This window comes from Oenanthe melanoleuca, chromosome 1 (genome assembly GCF_029582105.1).
Source record: "Oenanthe melanoleuca isolate GR-GAL-2019-014 chromosome 1, OMel1.0, whole genome shotgun sequence".
Taxonomy (NCBI): domain Eukaryota; kingdom Metazoa; phylum Chordata; class Aves; order Passeriformes; family Muscicapidae; genus Oenanthe; species Oenanthe melanoleuca.
Window position 1 is genome coordinate 23,698,970 of NC_079333.1, and position 24,613 is coordinate 23,723,582.

Sequence of the window (24,613 nt, forward strand, 5' to 3'; positions counted from 1 at the left end):
CCCATAGGTGCAAACAGGAGAAACAGAAATAATTTAGCAGCCTGAGTCATGCACTGAGATAAGGGAAGACCTAAGGTTAAGAGCCAGTTTTCCTGTATCTCAACTCTGGGAAAGTAGAAACTTACTTTCAAAAATTCAGAACTTGGTAAAGCATGCAGAAATTGCAACTGCTTTGTCAGAATCACTGACCCAGAAAGTTAAGTTGAAAATCTCACACAAATGTGTTTTTCTGGAGGAAGATCAATTTGCCCCAAGCTTCCACCAAACCACTCCCTACCCAAAGTTTAACCCTAAACCTGAAAATACAGGCTAAAACATCAGGAGATTTGAATTAGAGATCACTGATCAGATGGTCAGAGAAACCTTTTGGGTTGTTTGTCCTAGAAGTCAGTTTGGGCCAAACAGACTTCAGCAGCCCTGTGCCCGGGAATGTTTGGAACTGGTCCTGTGCTTTGTGGCTTGGTGTCACTTCTATATATATATTTTTTTTTTTTTTTTCCTTTTAAATGGTTGTCTCATAACTGAATACCACAATAGTAGCAAGATGCTACCAAAGGGTCATCTAGGGAGAAACTGCAATATTTCTGATCATTTCTGGGAAGGGAGGTTGGGGGTGGGAGGTGGGTGAGAAGAGGCCTGAATTCCTTGGAAAAGATGCTCTGTCTTTACAAATAAGTTATACCATACTTCTTTCATTCCTTGTCTACTGATTTCCTCCATCTCCTCAGCTACCCATTCTTTTCATTTCTTTACCTTTCATTTTGATTTCACAGCAAACTCAGTTTTCAGCATAATTTTCTTTCCCTGGAATTCAGACTCAAGTCCCATCTCTGGGACCTGGATGGAGGTTTAAAATCCCTCCCCAGGAAAAATGCACTTGTATATGGCATTTACAATTCAGGCCCGTATCTTCCAACTGCAACTCTAAACTGCATCAAAGAGTTTTGTTCCTAGCTTTTCTTCCCAGCTTTTGTTCCCTTCTCTGTTCCCTTGAAATGTCAGCAAACATGATAGCTTTGTTGATGTCTTCAGGGTGGTCTGACCACTTCCCACGCTGGGCATGTGGATTGGGTAGCCGTGGAGCAGTCAGCAGTACACTGGGTGTCTCTTCTAGGATGCTGTTCCTCACACCAAGGCAGTAGCCTGAAGCAGCAACATTGCCATGAGATTGACAGAAAACAAACCCACCTCCAGCTGCCCTGGCTCACACAAGGACATGCAGACTGGTCCAAACCAGCAGCTGCTGATGCTATGAGGCAGACAGGAGAACCATGCTTGGGGCTCTCCTTGGATATTGGGATCGATATCCACCCCTTCAGACATTCCCTGCTTTGTCCAGAGGAAGATTCCAAACTGCTGTCTCCTGAGCCAACAGACTGCAGGGCTGTCAGAACCCAGATCTCATGACTGCTCTAGCTCTGCTAACTTCCATGTGGAAATGGCTTTTCTCAAATCCAAGTGTATGTGTGTTGGATGGGATGGCCAAGCACATCCCACCCCAGAGACTCCTCAGATGTCCCCAGGACTGCTCTGAGATGACCTTGGACCTTCCTGTCCTATATTGCTCCCTGTAAGGTTGCAGGAGAATATGCCGAGCCCAGCAGGCTCTGCCTGACCTTTGGAAACTGCCCGTAAAATGTGTCTGCCTGCTGTCCAGCAGGCATCCCAGGGAAGAGTTCTTGGAAGGAATGGGGAAAATCAGCTGAGTCAACTACCAACCACAGACCATATTTTCCTGCCTCATCACAGGAAACACTTTTAGCCTGCACTGCCCAGTAAGTGTTGCCCTAGCATTGCTCCTCGACCCACCTTCCAGGGCTTTTGTCCTGCTCTCTCTCTCTCTCTCTCTCTCTCCCTCTCTCTCTGTCTCTGCTTTGTCTACCAATATGCTGCAAAATTTTGGTCATGGCCTCTCAGTTGTTCTGAAATAACATTTTTGGCTTCAGCCTGAGAAGCCTGAGCAATGCTGCTCTACTGCACCTTCTGGGGAAGAATTACAGTAAGGATGTGATCCAATTTAGGAATGAACTGAGGCTCTTCCTGCTGTCTTGCTCTCCATCTCTCAGGTTCAGTTGATCTTTTCCAATCACAATGCTTTTTCCCACTCTTTATTATCAATTAATTTTCTTCAATTACAGCAAAAAGGGACACTGGCTAAAGAGGAATTTTCAGAAGTCTCACAAAAGATCTTACGTGTCAGCAGCTTGGTTTCATTCAGGGAAGTTCATTCTGTGTCAAACACTCTCAGAACCTTTTCTCCAGGTCTCCAAAACCTCCCGTCCAGACACTGTCATCAAAGCTTTCAACTTGAAAACTCCTCTGATCGAGATCCACCTCACCAAGAGTTTCTCAGCAATCTGAAAAGTGTTCTAGGTCAACAAAACCTACTTCTCTTGGAGCTGACAGCACTACTGTCTTCAATGTCAACTGCAGCAAATCTCAACAGTCTACCTTCTGTTGAAAAATCCATCTAAAATTTGGTTCTTTTTCCATTCTTGGCATCAGTTGAGTTATGGTGCATTCCTTGGACTTCCCTGGAATGAATTCATGGCTCACTCTAGTAGTATCAGGGAAAGTGTGAATGTTGCAGAAACACTTTGTCACAAGAGAGATTTGTAAGTATCCCCATCACACAGAAGTTGCTTTTGATCAGCTATTTCACTAACTTAAATCATAAGCCCCTTTATGGCTAGGAATACTTTCTGTATATGCAGAGCTGAGTACTTCCATACCAGTTGGCTGCAGTATCCCAGTTTATACTAGTATCACTGAGGTCAGAGGCTGGCCCCATGCCATGCAGGCTGTGCTTCTGGAGGAGCTCAGTGGTAAAAGGCAGCATGCTGAAATGGAGACAAGAAGTCGGAGGGCTACAAGGTGATGGAAAAATCTTTCAGAGCCACATTAACAAAATGAAGACACTCTTTTTCTGAAAGCATGAAAATCCCTTCAACTGCTTGTGTCCCACTGCAAAAGACTCTGTGTATAGAGTGCTTGAAAGGACACACCAAGTGACAAGAGCCCCATGCTAGGGAAGGTTTGTGGCACAACATACAGACAAGGGGTATGTTCCTAACTGAATCCCTTGGCTTGTACAGACTGCCCTATCCAACTTTGCCACACTGCTCTGCACATCCCCTTCTACTCCACAGCTTCATAAACCAGAAGATGCTGGACAGGGGACATTCAGTGAGGCCAGCTGAGCCTCTGGACCACCTAAGCAGCTGATGAAAGGAGTTGCAAGGAAACACATCAATACAAATCTGTAAAGTGCAGATACAGCTGCCAAGGTCTAAAGACCAGTGCCCTGGACTCCTAGGCATAGATGGCCCCATGTAGAGACTGGTTTTACACACAGCATTCAAGTCATCCCAGTTTCTAAGATGTCTCTGGGCAGAGATGGGTGACAGTCATATGAATCCTACACATAATGCACTTCCCTTGATCTGAAATGCTGGACATGATGGCATGATTCAGCTGCATAACCTGGTTCATAAACCAGTTGGTTTTGCAGTATGCAAGCAGATATTTGGGTGGATGATGTCTTGTTGGACTAGGAATGGAAGGGGAGATGGCAAAGCGGATGGAAGTCACAGTCAGGTGTACACAGGCAGGCTTGTCCTGCTCAGAGAAAACTAAGGAAAAGTTGCAAAAGATAGTGGTGTTCTCAGCAAATCCAGTTTTGAGTCTGACTTGCCTCACCCTGACCTGAGACTCTTTTATAAATTGCATCTGGAAGGCAGCACTGGCCAACAGAACATAACAGCTAATCATAAAATGCGAAGAATATCTATTATGTGCTCAGCTAGTGACATTTTAAAGTCTATAATTTTTTGCATCTGCAGTCTCCTGGCCTGTAGTATTTATTCTTCTTTCTCTTGGAGCCAAGCTACAGACAGACTCAGATAAAAATCCTGCAGCTGAATACCCTGTATTTCAGGAAATTGAAGTCAGGTGTCTGTACTTCAACTTCAGCCCTGATCAGAGCAATTTGAGAAGAATAAGTTCAAGGAATGAACAGGGCTTCAGAGAGGCATCTTCATCTCCAGCTTTGGCCGAGACATGGCAAAGGCCAGTGTGAGAGCTCCAGAGTGTAATCCAGCAGACTACTGAGATATGCAAAACTCAAGTGCAATTCAAGTCAGCTTTGTGAGCCTGTAGACCTCTGTAGACAACAGGCACAAGTTCTGTTTCATCTGACTTCAGGTTTTGTTGGGGAAATTTCTTAACTTCAGTTTGGTAGCACTTGGTTAACATCTGCCCCACAAAAGCCTGGGCACTCCTCATAGGAACTTTTATAGAGAGTTTGAAAAAAAAGCCATTGGAATATTCCGGAAACAGGAATGTTATAACCTTGCAAGTGCAAAGGCAAAAGCCATTGTGTGCACACAAATTTAGAAGCAGCAATGGCAAAAAACTTTGAAGGAAAACAGCAGTGATTTTTATTATTGCCTTACATGAGTTCAGAAAGTTGCAACGTTAAACAAAGCAATTATAAGGCTGGGTATTTAAAAATACCTAATGTTTCACAGTCTTCTTTGAGATGAATCAGATATCCAAACATCTGGAGACTGCAACATCCATCAGGAAACACAGACAGATGAGACACATCAAGACAGGAAGGTTTAGGGCTGCCATCGGAGAGACAAGGAACAGCAGGAGATTCCTGCAGCTTCTTTTGGGTCATAAATGTTATTTCTATATGAATGTATACACTAAACAAAAAGAGGAAGAAAAAAGAGAGAGCTAAAAAAGGTTTTTGCAACTCTCCTGCTGTTCTGTGTCTTTCTCACTTTGCTCTGATCTTTCTGTACATGTCACTGGCTGGCAGGATGACTGCTTCCTGATTCATGATTTCATATTTAATTCTTTCTATATTAAAGAATTTTAAAGGAAATTATTACAAATAGTTTGGCCACACTGCATCAAGTCACTGGAAACTGTTTCTTTATCCTTGACATTCTCTTTTTCTTTTTCCCTCCTCTTTTTTTCCCCTCCTTTAAGAGAAAAGCTCGATGCTTTCCTAAACACTTTCCAGACGAGCTATTCACAGATTGCATGTGGAAGGCAAACACAGCCCAGGCCTGGAAGAAAGCCTCTCTCATGCTGGTCACTCCAGTAGCTTGGGGCGCTGCAGGCAGTGTCCTCAGCAGTGCTTCCTTTCAGAGAGCTGTGGCTGCATAAAAATCCTTTGGGTGTAGCAATCCTGTGCTCATCCCACAGGCACTTCGTGAAAGAGGCAACTGTTCCATGTTAGGAATGCAGCAAAACCTCTGGCCAGCAATGGCTGCTGGGGGCACCCTGATTAAAGGCCTATTGTTTTGCCCACTCCAGCTAAACTGCTCCCTGATGAAGCCAGTCTCTCCAGTGGTTTGGGAAGAAGCAAACACGTAAATAAAGTCATTGCTGGGAATAACAAAGACTGGAGGAAGCAAGGAGAAAGGAAGCAACCAAAGAAAAAAATCCTTTCATGCACTATGTTTCTCAAAGGCATATGTCTAGGAATTGGGTTTCTGGACTGTGTTTCTTTTGTCTTTCTGACTCTTGGATCTTTCTGTACTAAGGGCTTTGAGACACTAATAAACACTTTGCAAACACAAGAAGGGGTGTTGCAGGAAAAGGGCGTTGAGATCATGCTTAATCAAACTTCCTTACATTTTGATAGCTACAGTACTGCTGTACAAGTCAATCATCTCTTTGCCTTTGCAATTCTCCACAGCCAACACAGCTGAGCCACACACTTCAGGCCATGACCTGTGTTCTGATTTTAGTACATGGCTGACATGTTTCAGAGGGAAGAAAACTCCAGGCTAAGTTCATATTCTTGCACAGGTGTGTCTCAAAGGGGGATGAACTGAATGATCTAAAAGCAGGACCTTGCTGGAGACTGTAAAATCAGAGAAGTTTTGATTCATAGGGCAGGTTTCCAAAGCAAAGGAAGCTGAAGCACCATATCCTTTAGCAGGTGATAAAGATGAGCTCATTTAAATACTAGGTATTGAAAGTTTATCCAAGTAAGGCAAAGCTGCTCTTGCTCACATCCACAGACTTCAGAATTAATCAGAGTCGGAAGCTCATTTTAACAGTTAGGCACTAAAAGTGGAATGAAAAAATGAAGTTAGCTGATGAAAAAATGTGCCACTTGCAATGTAGTAACTCAATGGCATCTCCTTTGCACTTCATAAAATCAAGCTTGTTTCAAGGGCTGAAACGAGTCAGAAATGATTGTTTTACCTCTTGCCCTATCTCACGTTTGGGTAAAAATCTGGAAGAGTAGTTTTGGATAACAAGAGTGGTCGAACTTTGGGCATATTCCTTTACTACTGTCTATCCTTCAGCTCTCTGACACCCAGAACAGTGTCTCTTCCTCTATTCCACTGCTATTAACAAAGCTGCCAGGATTTTGAATTTTGCTCCCACTTACAGCCCTCTGTCTTCCACCATTCATGAGCAGTCTCCATTTGTTCCAATACAGTCAGTTTTTGCCCTCGGACTAGATTTTCCAACCTTCAACTCCTTCCTTTCAAGCATATTGGAATTTACTCATGCTTCTCTACGTTCCACATTTGCACTTATTCCCTTTCCCCAGCCATTTTTTCCAATGTCCTTTTCCATTGCTCTGCTACACTTCTTTCCTCCCAGCTGTTTCTTTGGATGCATTATCATTAACTTCTATCCATAAATTAAGTTTGGGCCTCATCCCAAAACCAGAATCATCTGAAGTTGCTGCAGGCAACTTGTAAAGGGCAGTCTTATCCATGAGTCAGTAATGAACTCATCCCATGGTGTACAAAGGGAAAGCTGTGCTATTGCATATTCTCCCTTCTAAATCAGAGACTATAAAATGAAGATTCCAGTCTTGCAGAAATTCTTTGTTGCCTTTTTTTAATTTTCTGCTTGGTTTCCTTTTTTTTTTATTTTTTTTTTTTTTTAGGATTAGCATAAGCATCCTGGCCAAGTTTCAGTCTAGGCTAATCTCTTCTGCTATTTCAGATCCATGCAGCATTGTTTTTTTTTCATTTCCTAACCTCAAAGGTTAGATGGTTAATGGCTGTCATGTTCTCTTCAAAGCTAAATTGTCACGTTTCAGGGCAGAAGCCACACCAAGTCAAAAAAAAGTACTCTGGGTACATAATGCCACCCTGGTGTTCTTCACACCTCCCTCGGAGGCTCTTGGTATGGAACCTGTTAAGACAGACAAGCCGGGTGAGATCAATACTTTCCTGCCCTCGCTCTCACCCAATGTGTCACTCCCCAGAGCTGTAACAGCCCACCTTTCAGTACTGGGTCATGAAAGCAAGTAGGACTCTTCCTATTTAATAATAATAATGAGAGCTTTGAACTGAAAAGAAGATGATACCAGCATCATTTAATCACTCAAAGAGGTAGGATGTGGAAAAATATGGAGTGCCCTAAGTTCTGTCAAGCCAGGCAGTGGCAGGAGAAGAGCTTGCCATGGCCTGCGCATGCCATGGATGTGACTCCTGCCACCTCTTCCATGCAATTAAAACTCTAATCTGAACAATTCAGCCTTCACTGGTGCACAGTGCTTCACTTTGCTGGAGTGCAAAGAGAAAAGCACAAGGAGTGCTTTTAAGCTGTTTACATATCCAGCAGGTCACCAAACTGGATGAGGGATACACGTCACCAAGCTGAGGCTGCAAAATCTCACTCCACACGTGAACATCCATGCTCCCTTGTAGCCACCAGCCCTGCCTCAGCACAAGCCATGGAGTGGGGGGGTACTGCCCAAGGTGCACACAGAGCTCTTCCCAATATTTCAGGCAACAGTGCTGTTGGTAGCTCATGAAAGCACTCAGCCAAAACTGCTGACAAGTGTCAAATTCCCCAAGCAGTGTTACTGGAACAGCCAAGGGGTTTTGAGGAGCCATCTGGGCAGGGACATGGAGCCCACGTGTCAGGGAATAGCCTCTTGCTCCCAGGGCTGGGATAATTGGACATTGTTCAGCCTCTGAATCGCTGCTCTGTTGGGCTGTGGGCTTGTCTGGTAGGGACAAGTTAATTACCACGCAAACTGCAGAGGGGAGGAGGGGGTCAGGGATGGCACTCGCCCTTCTTCTGCCCCAAAACAAACAGGAGGGTTTTGTGCCCCCACAGCACCCCGAAGCAGAGAGGGGAGGATGGGTGGGCAAGGGGACGTGAAGGGAGAATCTTGAGCACTTCCCATTCAAACACAAACACAGGACCCCATGTCAAATCCCGGAGAGGATTTTCCTGCCATACTCAGTTTTGTTTACAGTCTGTTCCCTGGGAACCAGCAAGCAGCCCACAAAGTTGCCCAGAGATCTCAACAGCTCATGGTGTCACGCTTTCTACCCTCCCTTCCTTGTCCCACATCAGCAAATGTGTTATTTTTCACCACCACAGCCCAGCCAAAGATCTGAAAGTACTGCAGGGACAGGGCTGCATTTAAAGTCCTAACCTTCCAGCCTCCACCCTGCCATCACCATGAGGTAAACTCAGCAGCACTACTGCTGCCAGTCACTTATCAAGGAGAAAGGGTTGGGGAAAGGGATAGAAGTGAGGTGCATTACAAGCTAAAATATCTTTCCTTAAGCACAAGAATTGATGTCAGATGCACCTGCACCATTCCTCGAATCACAACTATTCAAAATCTTTTCATACCCTGCAAACGTGTTCTGTCAAAAGGCAGGAGACATTTTTCTAATTTTTCCCATTCTCCTAAAGAAAACATGCACTTTTTTTCCCTTTTTCTAGCAAAGCTCAATTAAGATTTGCTTCACAGGTATATAATGTTGCAAAGGAAAGCCTTGCAGTTATCCTTTGTCCATCTGCTAAGTCCTTCCACCACCCTGCAGTGAGTTCAAATTTGTAGTAAGAGATGCATGAAAAATTCCAAGCAGGGAACCATCATTAGGGCAGGGATAAGCCTCTAAAGCCCTTAGGATCCAGAGCTGCATTTCACATCTGTTTAACACCCAAGAGCTAACATCAATAATTTAATGAGTGCCTTCCATCCTGAAATATTTCACAAACTTCTAAAACAAGACTCACTCCACCCAGCTCTAGGCTGGGAGGTGACAGCTGTTGAGCCAGGCAGAGCAACTATGTGACAGTTTAGGACACTGGATAAAAAAACAAATTTGCTTCTGCAAAAGAAAAGACACAGCACAGCATGTGCATGTGTAAAAGAGACCCTATCCTCTAGAAGGCAAAAACTATATAAACCAGGGATATTTTTAAGTATTGGGGTCCTTGTTTTACCACATGCCCAAATGGCAACATTTCCCCAAATGATGCCAAGACAGCAACTTGACTGAGCTGATACTACGCTTGCCATCTTCTGAATCACCCACCCCATTCCTGTAGCAAATTTTTTTGGGCCACTCCCGTGCAAGCACTAAGCAGACATAAACCTGCTTGGGGTGTAAATTGCTGCAAGTGTGGCTTAAAGCTGAACAGCGGCACGCTTACTGAGCTGCCATTCTGAGGGGCCTCAGTAGTATCCAGTTAATCTTCTCAAATCTCATTATTGCAGCAGAGTGACAGATGGATATTTTAGCAGGATAGAAATGAGGACTAATTAGGACTCCTATCCCTCCTTTGTGTTTGTCACACCAGCTCCTCCCCGCCTCAGGCAGGTTTGTGAGCAGCAATGGAGGGCTGCCTCTACCACCTTGCTCTGCCTGCCACCTCGAGGAGGACAGCAGGCACTGGGTCCCTACAGCCACCTGTTCTACAGCTGGGCCTGCAGGGGATTCAATTCCTCATCTAGGTTCTGACAAGTCTGGAGGGTGACCCAAAACTGAAGTTACTAGGATATGGAACTGAATTTCCTAAATGAATTTCGGCCCCCGTTTGTGGCTTTACACAGAGAAACTTTGGCAGCAGTATGTAAGTCACTATGGAGGCAGGAGGAAAGAATGATGAACTCAATGGATTGAGACCAGCTCTTCCAGCTCTTCTTATTTACTGCTCCTAAGCCTGCCTTAGGCACAGAGCTTCATTATTTTGGCAACATGTACATACTGCCATCCTGGTAATAAAGTTACCGAAATGGAGGGAGACGGGGAAGGGAGGTAAGAAATACAACTAAGGGGGAACTGAACACTTGAGAGAAGGAAGAATCCTCCGTGCCCCGCATGCACCCCTGAGCCATCGCCTCAGGCCAAACCCCATGTTCTTCTTAGAGATTCCAGAACATTTGGGTTTTTTTGGTTTGGTATTTGTTCGGGTTTTTTTGTGTTTTTGTTTTCATTTTTTGTTTTTGTTTTTGTTTTTGTTTTCTGCATTCCTCCTTGTTGTACTTCTGGTTTCCAGTTGGAACTTGAATGGAGAGAACAGGATTACAGAAGGAAGTCTGTTTCTCTATTTCTCTGGCTTGATTAGAAGCAGAAGATGCAATAAATCTCACAAGAGAGTTTGTTCTCATTTAGCCTCTCATCTGAAATTACCTGACCAGAACAAGGGTAAGGAAAATGCACTACCAATTGAAACACACTGAGAAGATAAAAACAGAAAGAGCAAAATGGTAAAGCTGTTCCTGTCTCTGATTTTGCACAAAGAAAGTAAACAATTCAGTCCCACTGACAGCTTATTTATTTTATACAAATTGCAGCACAGATGCAAGGGCTCAAAAAGGAAGCTCACCCTGCCTGATCACACCTCTGAACCTCCTGAGGTGTGACTGCCACCACTAGCAGCAGCACCACAATGGAACAGGAATAGAAAAAACAGCACTAGTTGCACATGCTGCAAAGGGTTTGCCACATGCTGGATAGCTCTGTTGTGCTGCCAAGCTGCCTGTCTGCAATAAGACTGACAGTCACATTCACTGCTGAGATGGCAAATGCAGAATGCCAATGTATCAAAAATACCCCAACTGAAATATTCAGCTGAACATAAACACACACACACCCCTCCTCCCAGTGTTGTGTTTGCTAAATCAGTATTTTTTGATTAGCTAGTGAATATAGAGGGTGAGTTCAGGCACAGATCCAGCCTGGATTCTCAACCTTGCATCCCACATGTATAGAAAATTTGTGATCATGTTCAGCATCTTTCAGGAAAAAAGGCAGTATCAACGCTGCTGTGTTTAGTGAAAACCAGCAGTGGCATCCTTTATATGAAGTTTCTACTGGAAAAGTGACCTGGTCTCCTATCTGATGCTCTTCAGGAAGTAAATTACTCAACTTAGTTACATCAGGAATATCACCTAGTCATTTGGATGTTCAATCCCCATTTCTAGAGATGGAGCTATATCTCCTCTAACCATTTCCTCATGTGACAGTATCTAATGACATTGCAAAACAGAATACATGCATATTTCCAGATTGGTGAGAGCAAATAAAGAGCATGAGATTTAAAGTGAGTTTTGCATTTGGTATGGCATTAATTTTTTGTTCTTTCTTTAACCCTTCTGTGCTTTACAAAACCAAACAAAGCCTCCTGTTCCAGATGATACATCTCCATGCTAACCCTGGCCCCAGAGAGCACAGCATTTCTAAAGGCATTTAGTTAGCTGAGCCCTGAGTGTAGAAGAGGTCAGTGAGGAGCTGGAGATAATATACTATGAACCCAAGTCAGCCGCTTAAGGCATATTTCTAAGAGCAGCATACACAGCTGAGAATCCTGCAAAGGGATGCATGTTTTCCCTCCCCTTGCTCGATCCCCATGCTGGAGATGTAACACAGCTTCTGCTCCCCTTGTTCCCAGTGCCTTTCTGCTCTCCCTGTTTGCCATAGAGGCTGGTATCTGGGAATCGAAATGTGATGCTCCACTTGTGAGAGTGGGTGTAGAAAATGCAATATTTGCTTTATTAATAATTGCCCCCACAGTATCCATTTTGGCAGCAAAGTTTCTCACTCTCCAGTCTGTTGGACATGCTTTGGCAGAAAGGAGCTTGGCCACAATGCCATGGATCTGTGCACCAGTGCTTTGGAGGAGGAGAGGGTGAGCTCTTACAAACACCACCTGAGAAAAATGTGCTGCTTCAAAGCATTTTTTGTAGACTTTCAAGTCAAGGCTCTGCATAGCTTTCACAAGATGCAGCATAGCAGAGTATTATATAAATTCATTTATTTGGGCTGACCAGCAGCAAAACTTCAGAAACCACTAAAGAACTGAGTCTCTTTATGAAAAGACAATACCTTTTGAGCATTAACCAGGGCAGAAAGAGCATTAAGCAAGGCAGAAAGGATCCTTTACAACATCCTGATTGCATGTTAGTTATTGATTGATTGCCAGCAAAAACTGGAATACCAAGGAAAATCTCTGTTTGTAACTGTATAGATTTCTAAGAAATCAGAAGAGTTAAGAGGTGAGTTGCCAGCAGGTTGAGGGAGGTGATCCTTCCCCTCTGCTCAGTGCTGCTGAGCCCACAGCTGGAGTCCTGTCTGAGTCCACAGCTCTGGGCTCTACAGAGCAAGCTCAGCTCAGGGCCACAGAGATGATTGAGAGACTGGAATATTTCTCATATGAGGAGAGATTGTTCAGGGATTGTTGAGCCTGTGTAAGAGAAGGATCAGAAAGGATCTATCATTGTGAATGAGGACCTGCTGGAAGGAAATGAAGAAAAGGGAGTCAGATTATTCTCAGTTGTACCCATTGGCAATATAAGACATATAAATTAAAAACCATGACACTCCATCTGAACATAACACTTTTTTACTTTGATGGTACTCTGGGGCTGGATCAGTTTACTCACAGAGGCTGTGGAGTCTTCTTCTGTGGAGGTATTAAAAATTCAACTGGACACAGTCCTGGGCAACTGGCTCAAGCTGATCCTGCTTGAGCAGAGGGTTTGGTCTAGTTAATCTCAAGAAGTCCCTGGTCATTTTAGTAATTCTGTGATTCTGTAACATTTTATACTGCTGTAACTCTTCCTATAGGGACATTAACTCACCTAAGTCAAGGCAGCCATCGAGCCAACCTGACAGTGCCTGGAACTGTGTCTGTCACACACATCATCAGCTGACAACACCGAGATGGAAGAAGGCTGGTTTGAGCCTAGGCTAGGTGGCTGCTGGAGGAATTGAAGGCAGCTGCAAAAAGCATAAATTTTGTTCTGCCCCTTTTGGTGCATTGTTAAAATCAAAAGGGACCCCACTCAGGTGAAAATGGGGAATCTAACCCAGCTGCCATGTTCAAGGCAGGGGGTGAAACAGAAGAGGACTGGCACTTCCCTGTGTACTTATGTGCCAAAAGATTTGTAGCGTTAGGGACTGAACTCCTTGCTCTCACACACAGAGGTAACAGTGATCTGGCACTTGAGTGACAGTGAAGGGTAGTATTGATGTCTGTAACTTCGTTATATGCAAAGGCCCCAACATCTGACAAAAAAGTAGGTCTAAAGTCCATGGTTAAGTACTTTCATATCTGCAATCACACTGGTGCAGAAGATCAGAAAGTCTGCTTGTGGTTTCAGATAAATGTAGAAAACAGTCTACATTATTGAATTAAGTATGAAAGTTAAAAATACAGTCAGCACAGTTGCACAACGTAATTTCATTTAACACTAAATTCAATTTATGTTACACTGTTATCTATCTATATCCACTGTAAACATACTGCAGATTCTTTTTTTGTTTTGGTTTGGGTTTTTTTGGTAGTTGTTTTTTTGGGGGTTTTTTCACCTACAATGCAAAACACAACTGAAATTATCAGCATAGAAGCTGAAGAGTCTGGCATGCAAGCAAAGGATAGCTGAGGGCTTGAGGGTCTGGGAATGTATGGAAAGGAGCCACTAGTAGATGACTAGGAGTACTAGCTGCCCTTGAAATGCAGCGCAGCCATTTAGCAGCCTTTGCATTGCAATAAGGTATCTGTAGGTTTCCATGTCAGAGCTCTAAGTGTATCTGACACCCTCTTGGTGGTGCTGGATGGGAGGCAGATGCTGGTAGCTCTCCATCCTTTAATCACCCTCCAGATAGAGATCCACTCCAAGCCATGATGTCGGCAGTCAATCTGACAGCCACCCCAATCCTGGCCCTTTAGAGCAGGGCTGGTTATACAATTACTGACAGGCTGTTTTCATTTCCCGTATTACCTTTAAAGGAGAAATACTGGAACATAAATTTTTGGCACAACCCTGACTGCCAGCAAATGTTGCTGCTGTAGAACTCTGTCATATATGCAAGTCCGAGTTATAGATGAATGCTTTCTGGGCTCTCCAAACTAGAACCAGGGCTACACCAAAGCTTGGGACCCAAGCACCCCAAACCAAAGAGGGTCTCCCAGACTTGTTCATCACGTCTAGATCAGTCTGTGTTGTACATCCACCCCGTGCACTGCCAGTGTTTGATCCACTACAGCTGTTTCCCTGAAACTTTGAGAGCTGTGATACCAAAGCAGTGAAGTCCTTACTCCTTGGTTTCCAAGTTCAGATGAAATCAGCTGCTACCAACAAAGAGAAAACATTTGCTAAATCAAAATACATGTCCTAATCTAAAATCTGCAGGCAAGACGTGATTTATGCTCTTTGCAGAGGGTGGGGGAAAAAGCACGATCAAAGTGGGGCTCAGTGCATGCAAACCACACATTTGCCTCCTGCAGTGCTCAGTAAGGGAAATGTAAAGCAGAAGGCAACATGCAAGAGTTCTCTGCTAATCACACAATGCTAGCAATGGAAAGTCAATACAGAACAAGGAGCTGAGCTTGCAACATGAATGTTAAACAACAGTAACACTGTGCCACAGAGACACAAAGGTCCAGGTCCCAGGAGCCAGAAACAGATTTCGGAAGTAACACAAACATCATCAGAAGCAAGAAGGAACAGCAAAGTAACAGAAGCAAACAGATGGCTTCTGTTCCCATTGTCCCCAGTGTCTTTTTGCTCACACTTGTTGCCACAGACACTGGTATCTGGGACTCAAAATGTGATGCTCCACTTGTGAGAGAGGATGGAGAAAATGCAAGAATTTACATTATTAATAATTTCCTCCACAGTATCCATTTTGGCAGGAAAGCTTCTCATCTCTTGTCCACTGGCCATGCTTTGGTAGGAAAGGCCAAGGAGCTGTCTTCCCCTCAAAGCCCAGCCTAGATACTCCAACTGCCATTACATGTACTCAGCTCTCAGGCTCCACTGCCACAGCTGTCCTTCACTGTACAATAACACAATCCCACTTCTTTTCACCCCAAACTTCAGAGTTCAACTGTTCCTTTTGCTGCTGTCACAAGGATGAGGGGTGCAGCCTTAAATATCCACACAGCCTGCATGGCTAGAGCCAGGAATAGACCTCATAGAGTGCAGGCCATGTGGCTTTCTAGCATATCAGCAGTGTGAAAATGTAGATCAGACCCCAGCAGCACATCACACACAAAAAAAAAAAAAAAAAAAAAAAAAAAAAAAAAAAAAAAAAAAAAAAAAAAAAAGAGGACTAAAGCATTTCCGAGCCAGCCCAAGAGGCTGTTCTTACTCTGTTCTCCTCCCAGCCCCTGCCACTTCCTTCCTTGAATGGAGACAAGTGTTTGCACAGCCACCAAGTAAGACAGGTCAGGAAAGAGATCTAGATTGAAGGCAATTTGCCTCCACAAAAAGGATTTTTTTCAACTTGATCAGTTCATGAGACAGAAATCTCCAGTGCCGCAGTTTCTAATTTTGAGAGCGGGATGGATGAATGCAGCTCTTCATTATTCTGCAGCAGATTAAATGAGCATGTGGCAGTTTCATTTTTCCAAGGGGACTTTAAAAAAAAAAAAAAAAAAAAAAAGAAAAAAAAAAAAAAAGCTTCGTCTTTTTCCTCCACTTTCACTTTAATGATTCTTCAGCAGTTTTCTCAGGATTTCTTGCACACATCACTAACCAAAAGCACCTACCCAAAAGTATGGGCATGCCTTCGCTTTGAAACATCACTACAGGAAAGGCAGCTTAAAAAAATGTCCTAAGTGATCACAAACGCAGCCTTGTGAACACAAATGCAGCTTTGTGTGACACACACTTACTTGTGCTATGGACTTGCATACACCCTCATGCTCTTCCCAGCATGCTCCTATCCCAAAAGACACGCAAGAGTGAGTAAAGAAAGCCAGAGGGCCCAGAAAAGCTACTTCACATCTCTGTAACAGGTTAAATGATTGGCTCCAAAGGGAGCCTATTCTTGATGCAAGAAAATTTTTTCCTAAGTGACAGGTCTCCTTATCCAGTCACATATGGACAAGGCTGCTTCACAGTGAAACACATGATGATAAAATCACACAGAGAACAGTGTGCTTAAGGTGCTGTACCAAAACAAGCAAGTAGTATCCAAGCCCACCTTTCCTTTGTACCCAGCATGTTACTGCTGAATTATTGTTACTGCTTTCCCTCAGAACTACTTGCCTCTGCTACAGCAAAGTCTTTGCCTACCACAAATCTCAGATACATTTAAGAACTTGCTCGTGGAGCCAGGGCTGGCCAGAGCTACCACATTTTTGAGACCACGAATGCAAAATGAAAACTTTCCTTATTCTTTCATTCAAATGCAGTTGTGACAAGGCAGCCACTGCACAGTCAAACAGCACAGAAGAGTGTCATATGGGCTAGCCAAGTTGTTGTCTCCTTTCCTATAATCAAGGGACTTGTAAAGGTTCCTCACATGCCTCCCTGTCTACATTTGAAGATAAAAGCTCCTCTTCCCTCTCCAGCCTCAGGGAGTGCTGCTGGCTGGCCTTGTTCTCTCTGCCATGGCAAGAAGGAGCCTCAAGTGGAGAGAACAAGGGAGTTTGGTGGCTTCAAAACTTCTCAAACAAGGTAGCCCTTTTTCTAAAGCAAGCAACAAACAAAGCCAATAAGGTGAATTAGATTAAGAGATAGAAAGTGTTTTGGGTGCTACAGGCTCAGGAAGAGAGCCATTGAGGGAGCTGTGGGGAGTGTGGGAGGGGGTTGAGGGGAAAAGCTGAGCTCACTGCATCCCAACCAGACAACATCAGGCAAGAAACAGATGTGGAAGAAACCACAGAGGGGTACAGCAACAGGAGAATTAACTCTCCAGCAACTAGGGGAATCTCAGACACACAGAGTTGACCTGCATCATAAGAACAAGGCATCAAATCTGAGATTTGGCTTCATGTAGACCTGGTAACACCTCCTAGCCCAATGCCTAGACACCAGCATACCAAAAAAACTAAGGAAATAATTCCACCTTTTCCCAAGTTCTACCTGGCTCTAAGCATATGAAGCAAAGGTAGGTTTGGATTGGTAGCGGTTCCTATGCAAAAGACTAGATTATCTTTTACCATCACAATCCAATTCTTGTAGATGCTGTCTGCATTTCCATTTTAAAAAGTAGAAGTTGTACCTAGCTGTATACCTGAAATCTCAGTTTGAATCTCCCACAGTTAGAAACACTGGGAATATTAAAATCCCTTTTGATTAAGCTCCTCTCACTTTAATAGCTTTGACTCTTACCACAGTGTCCCCTTAGAACACTTCTGTGATATAAACAGAAGCAAGACTGTACTTTTTGACTGTTTTCTTAAGCAGTTCAGAGTGTCCTGCCCCAGCTAAAGGTGGTGCACAAACTTGAGTTTTGTCTTCTCTGCTAGCCCATTCGTCACCAGAAAATTATACTGTTGTTATTACAGGAACTGAGTGTCTGATGTGCAGCTCCCACTGAATTCAGCAGAGGCACAATGTAATTTTCTCCTCTGGAAACTAGGCTGCTTATCAAGAGGCCAAAACATGACTCTAATGTTAATCCTTCAAGACTATTATCTGTTAGCCTCATTGCACTCTTTTATTTCAATAAAGTTTGGCACAGTAAAATGTCTTAGTAGAGGGCATTAGTACTCACTTCCTTCTGCATGGATGCCTATCCATATCAAAAGTCTGGGCATGGACACTGCTTTCTAGTGAAGCTTCTATATTCCACAAGATCACTTGCCTTCAAGTGTGGATTCAGTGCTGAAAGTGACACAGGAGGGACTATGTAAAATTAGACAACCTTTTCTCATTGGTATTGCCAGCCATCATTCTTTTATGCCTGATGTGAGCTTGTCCTCACACACACTGCTATTTAAGCCATTGTTTGGTAATTATGGTGAGGAGGAAGAGAAGTTTCTTTTTCCCTCTTACAAAGAAAGACTTGAAAACATAACCCAGATGCACGCTGAAGTTTTAGAAAACAGAAAGCAGACAAAGAACCCAGCATTGATTTTATGTCGTGGTTTTTGTGGCTTGAGTCATGATTTTAAATGCCTGTATGCACTGATAGCTGTCTGCCCCCATAAGGAGTGTGACTAGTGTCTGTGTAGAGACTGCCAGCAGGAAAAGGCCAAGTAGGGTCGAATGTGTTACTGACAGGCACTGACTTGAAACAGTAAATTCAACACATCTGAATTTCTAACCAGCCACCAGACATCCACATCTGCCCATCATCACTGACCTGTGTCAGATCTGAAGAATCAACTTAGGGCTAAAGGCTTTGTATCACATTTTTGGCTCCTGAGCTTCTTCCGAAGTGCCTTCTAAAGTCTTCCTATTTGACCATTTTTAAATACTTTGTATCTCTGCTGCAGCTTTTATTTTATTATCATAAAGTTCTTTCTAACAGAGGCTTAGATACCTGGATCTGGAAAGGGAGACAGCAGGATCTTTGGCTGTCTCTAAAGTGAACCATAGTGAGTTATTAAAGAGTTAAATGGGAAAAGAGGAAATGCTGATACCTTTAACAGGATATAATTCTCTCCACTGGAATTTGGCGACAACACAGGGACTAGGGTCCTTACAGAAAGCACAAGTTGCTTGTCAACAACCACAAGCATGTGGGGACTCAATTCCTTTCCTCCACAAAGCATCGCACAAATAGCGCAGCACCCCCTAACTGCAAAGGTCATGTACTAAACCAGAAGGGAAAATTCCAAACTGAATCGTCCTCACTAGCCTTGGCCATCCCCTGTGCTCCTTTAGCCAGCACCAGCAATGCAGGCCTTGGCCTCTCCTTGCCTGTGCAACTCCCATCACACACAATGGCACTTCAGGATGGTGAAGAGCAAACCTGAGAACCGACAGCACAACCAGTATGACTCACGTCCTGTCAGGTCCACAGCAGCTTCTTTTCAAGTTAACCCTTCTGGGTGCATTTTTAAACCTGATTTCAGAAAGGTCCACAACCAAACGTTTGCTGAACAGCAGTCAAAGTGCCCTCCTGCTTCTCATCACTCTCAGATACCAGGAGCAGTCTAAGAACTTTGTTGTTTCTTAGTAGGGAACAACCTGAGCCTGCATCCCACCAGTTAAACACACAGCACAATGTAAAGCAGTGATAAAGCTACAGCTTTATGCCCCTATAAAACTAGCTGCTTACAGGAATATTGACTTGTCACTAGAAATAATTCTTAGCAAGACAATTCAATTCTCCCCAAATCAACCATCTCTCATACTCTAAATGCTCTTCTAATTTGGTTGCAAGTTTGTGATGTCCTAGTGACACCTCAACCTTCATTTTTTTCCTCAAGACATCACTTCAGCATTCTTAGTCATTTGTATTCATCCTGAGAGTCCTACTACCCACAAAATTAATATCTCTAATACTTTAATTTCTTTTCCCCTTGTTCTGATGAATTGGAACTTCCAATCTAACTTATACCCTTAACAATAAACCTATAACAACTGAGTCCTTCATTTCTGGATCCCACAGTACTGGGCAATGGGGTTGTGCTACTGAACAAACAGCAGTACTGCATAAAGGAAAGGAACTTCCCATTCTCCCCCACTGCTCCTCAGCATGGAGAGATAAGTACATTGGAACTGTGAACCATGCCACAAATGAGATCTGAGAAAACGTTCTTCCTTCTTGTTCTCAAAAGACTATATTTTTAAAATAAAATATGGGATTTTAAGTAACAGATTTTGCTCCTCTGGCCTAATTTCAACTGCAGTAACTATGGTTTTGCTTTTAAAATTCCCCTTGCTGCTTCGAGTGAATATACTGCCTGTGCCCACCTTCCCTATGTTGTTTTCCAGTGCTCCTGTAAACAGCTGTAAATAGTTCCCCCACCACATGGTAGCACTGGGTGGAATTTATCTGTCTGCACCTCACACTGGCAAAGGGACATCAGCTCATTAAGTGTGTTATTTTTCTGACATTTCAATTCAGTTGCTGTTAAGAGCTATATAAGTTAAAAGACTCAGTACTGTTACAGACAACCCACAATGCAATTGAATGGCTGGTTTTCGCCCATACCTAAATAAATGACATATATAACATTTTATCTTAGTGATACATTTACTGCCCTCTCCACTGCGCAACAGAAAGGACTCCTGTTATGAAGTCCATCCCTCTGCCAGTGTGGTTCCACACTGCACTCCATCAGCCATGCTCATCAGCAAATGAAAGACCTGATTGTACAGCTCCCCACAAAAAGCTGACACTGCTGATAGAAGTCTTCTTTTTTTCTTTTTTTCTTTTTTTTTTTTTTTCTGGAAATAACCTGACATTGGTAAAATTAGTTAATTCAAATTGGAACCTAATGCTAAGCCTGGATCATAATGCTAACATCAGGGATGGTAAAATGTATGCATTTATTTTTTCCTCTTGCTAAACTGCAGATCCTTCTGCTGGTCAAACACAAAACCACTTCTCTTGTCATCCAACCCACTTTAAGAAAAAATGTTCTGCTCCTTCCTTCATCAAGGACTGACCACTTCAAATTTAGGACCCCCTTATTTTATTGGAGTTACCTCTTGTCTGAGCTACTGTTCTCATTCAATACCTGGGAGCATGAAGACCTTGGGGAGAAGAAGTGAAAGCCAAGCAGCAAGGTGGTGAACGTGTTAGCTCAGATGCCTCCTACACCACACACCATACTCCACCCCATAACACAGTCTCTGTCCTGTCTCCATCCACCAGTCCAAAGATAACATGGGAACTGTACTGGAGTCCAGTTACTCCCTAGAGTCCTCCAAAATTCTAGTCGCATGGGCTTAAGGTGGATTTTGAATTCCCGGAGGAGGCAACACTGAGCACAGTTCAGATTTCCAAACCTGACTTCCTAAAAGCCTGTTACTCCCTTCCACAGCCAGGCAGATGGGAGAGGGTATCCCAGCCGATGTCGGGCTGTCTAAGTACACACTTAGGTAGCCTGAGAACCCCAGCCCAGTCCTTTCCACACACACAGCACTACTTATGCAAGGGTCATGCAGATGCATCACCAAAGCAGTCTTCCGATCGTTCATTCATTGTGAGTAATGGGGCAGTGACTCCACTTTCCAGGGATAAATCAGCCCCAGGCTGTCTAATCCTTAGCTTTTGGAAAGGTCTGGTTTGCAGTCCTACCAGTAAGAACAGGAGGACACACGCTTGGCTATTCTGCAACCAGAGTGAGAATAAAGAAGCATTTACCATCCTGCCCTGAGCTCTCGAGATATTCCGTCAGGTCACAGCCGAACGCGCTCGCGGCTCCCTTCCTCTTGAGTTTCTGTTTGGCTCCCTTGTTCTTCATGAGGTTAGTCCCAAAAGACGTTCACTCCCCTCCTGCCTTGCCCCCCTCCCCCCGGCCTCGCGCTGGGCGACAAAATTCTTGCTCTTCTCCTCAGACCATCGCCCGTGTCCCACTCCCAGGGAGCAACATCGGGGGTCCCGTACAGCGTCCAGCCAGAGAAGTAAACATTAATCCCCACCAGATGTTGGGCTGCTCCTGTGGCAGAAGAAGATCAGGGCGAGAGGAGGTTCCACAGCCGGCAGCAGCAGTGATCATAGCCTGAGCCCAGAAGGGTTCTCAAGTGGGTCGTGGATGGGTGCCCGCATCAGAGCTGGCAAGGTGGGGGTAGGGGATGGTGGGGGGACGTCTTTTCCCTCAGCGCAATCCCGAACCCTCCACAGGCACCTTCTGTGTTTCGTCAGTCGCGCTGTCGCCACTTCCAGCAGAAGGCGTCCCGGTCTGGTCGTCCTCCTCTTGGCTTTCGGAGGAGACTGGAAGTTCAAACGGGCTAATGAAAAGGGACTGGGGAAGAGTCTGTACAAGGCTTCTCGTTGGCTCCCCCCCTTCCCCTCCTCCTAGTTTGGACAGTTGGAGGAATGAGAAACCAGTTTCCTGTCCTGGCTCCCGCTCGGTCGCTCTCTCCTTTCCCCCCTTTTACAAATCCTAGGATTATCCAGCTCAAAAAAGCGCTGAAAGGAAGTTAGCTGAGGAGGAGGGCGGAGGACGGTTTTTGGCAGTAAAGCGCGCGTGTGTGCGTGTGTATGTGTGTGTGTGAGCGAGTGGCTGAGGGAAGGCGGGGAGAGGCGTTGGGGAACAGGGATGGGGATCGGGAAAGGAAGAGGGAAGATTTGCCCTGACAGTCGGCAGATAACGGACTGCCGGGGAGGAAATCACTGCGGGCCGACGGAGCCCCTGGCGCGGGCAGGCGCTTCCTGCTCTGCCAGCCCGCAGCTCGGCAAAGGCCGAGCAGGGTCCGGCGAGGAGCGCAGAGACCACAAGCCTCTCCAATAGATCTCTGCCTCTGCGCGCCGAGTCCTTCGCTGTAGGGCGCCTTCCTGCCCTCCAGTATGACTCTGCGGGATCTGCCCTCCTCTAGAGAGGTGCAGGCTGGAGCTGCTTGAAGTGCAAGAAGGGGACAGAGAGCTGGGAAATTAAAGAGAGGGGGAAGAAGGGAAACCTTCAGCTCCCTCCTCCCGGGCAAGCAGAAACAGATGCTGTTCGGGCATCTAAGTTCACGTACTTTTGAGTCAGCTCCCAAAAAACAAAGGGGTTTAGCTAAGGAGCTGAAATGACTCAGAACAGCAAGAAGGGAAATGGGACAGCTCTACGTTCAGGCCCTGAGCCTTGTGTGTGTCATTGCACCCTTCACACCACAAACATTTTTCTGGTCCCGTTTTCAGGACACCTCATAAGAGCAGATCCTTGCACTTGATTCACATTTTTTTATCCCAGAAATGCAGATTTTTTTACGGGATTGGGTGTGCCCACCAGCATGCACAGGGAGGCAAAATTAACTCTCCTAAGGCTTTACTGATCCCTCGTACTCTGTGCCAAACGTAGCTGTATGGGTCTGGGCTAAAAAATGAACAAACAAATGAAAAATAGGATATTGCAGCTTTTACCAAAAATCAGGCCTAAGACAAGGAAAGTAGTTTTGCTTTGGAGGAAAACTGGGCAGGAAATGGGGCCAAGGACACCCTTAAGCTACCTCCCTTCATAAGTCTCGACTCTTCACTCTCATGGGGCAGAGGAACCCCTCTGCAAACTCACCACCTTACTCACTTGAGATGAGTAAGATTTGATTTTTCAGAGAAATCAAGCCTCTCTCTGAGATCTGACCACTTCCAAAATCAATTCAGGTTCTGTTGGTATAGTGTCTTTTTTTTTCCTTTAGAATTGTTGGATATTACCACTTCATGCATAAGAAAAAACACCAAGGGACCTAGTGAAGGATCTTGTATAATTATAACTCCAATGGGCAGTTTATCGCTGCAATTATCATAATTGTCCCCATTTTACAGCTTGATGCCTGATGGTTTGACAGGAAAATTATTTGCGGAATGTGTCATAGAGATGTCTGGCCTGTCACCTCCCTGCCTTCTGCTCCCACTCTCAGGCTAAGGAGGAAAACTCAGCTCTCACCACCAGAACAGTAGTTGTTCTCAAGAACCCTCCATCCTCATGAAACACTTAGAACATCCTTGAATTTATTCTGGGCTTCTCACAGCACCTTGATGTCAAGTCAGAGGACAGGATCCCTCCCCACACAGGTGTGCCGCCAAAGCCATGGTGTGCCACAGCACATCCTGCCTGCCTGCCAAAGGCCACACTTCACACAGCTTGTACAGATAACAGGATGCTCAAACCTGGATGCCTTGCCAGGCCATCCTCCCACTGTTTGGGTGGCGTGCTGCCTTCTACAGGAAGATAAAGCCCTGTCTAGCCCCCTCAGGGAGGAGACATGTCCTCTGCACTCACCAGTCCTTTCCCATATGGCTGAGCCCCTACATTGGACCAATGGTGACAGAACAGGTTCACCACAGCAGGTCACCACACCTGGAAGTCCTGAACTTGCCTCTGCAGACCCCTCCCTCCCTCCCTGAGCTAAACAAGATGTTTAATCTCACTGTGCTGGTCTCCTCCACTGCTCTACATCAGAGGGACGCAATCACTAGCAGGGTCTGTGCACACTTTTGTCTGGTGACCCTCTACATCACACCCCTGTCCCATCTCCATTTCCCTCCCTTTTCTTAGATATGGTTTCTCCACTCCCCTCTTGCAAGTTTATCCAAACAGAATGTCTTCAAAAGAGGATGCCTTTATTTTGAAACAAACAAAAATATATATATATATATATATATATATATATATATATATATATATATATATATATATATATATATAAATGAGTAAAGCTTCCCCGTGTGAGGAAGTGAGGGAGTTCTGGCCCCAGGAGTGGGGGAGAATCTTGTGCAGCATGGACCCTCCATCCCTTGCACAGCCCTGCTCCAAGGCTCACAGTCCCAGAGTATGGGCACTCAGCAGCACTGTCACCCTCACCCCATGGTGTTTACTACAGGCTGGTAGGCTTTTCAGCTGAAGGCACCATTGCTTGGTACCGTCTTTGGAACCCATGGTGGTGGGTCCTGCTGGCTGATGAACACTGCAGAAATTGAGTACTGCCATCTTATTTCGGTTATTTGAGGTCTGTGGTCTGCCTCCCTTATCCCAG

The 24,613-nt window shown here is 44.7% G+C and overlaps 1 protein-coding gene across 1 annotated transcript in view; it reads right to left on the reverse strand.

The window, feature by feature from the left end:
- The window catches only part of ARHGAP31 (Rho GTPase activating protein 31), a 59,846-nt gene extending 37,644 nt beyond the window's left edge, over positions 1 to 22,202 (reverse strand). The window contains exon 1 of the mRNA XM_056487658.1: positions 21,303 to 22,202. Within this exon, the coding sequence (XP_056343633.1) occupies positions 21,303 to 21,402 (100 nt within the window). The 5' untranslated portion in view covers positions 21,403 to 22,202. The remainder of the gene's footprint in view (positions 1 to 21,302) is intronic.
- Between the last annotated feature and the right edge of the window lie 2,411 nt (positions 22,203 to 24,613).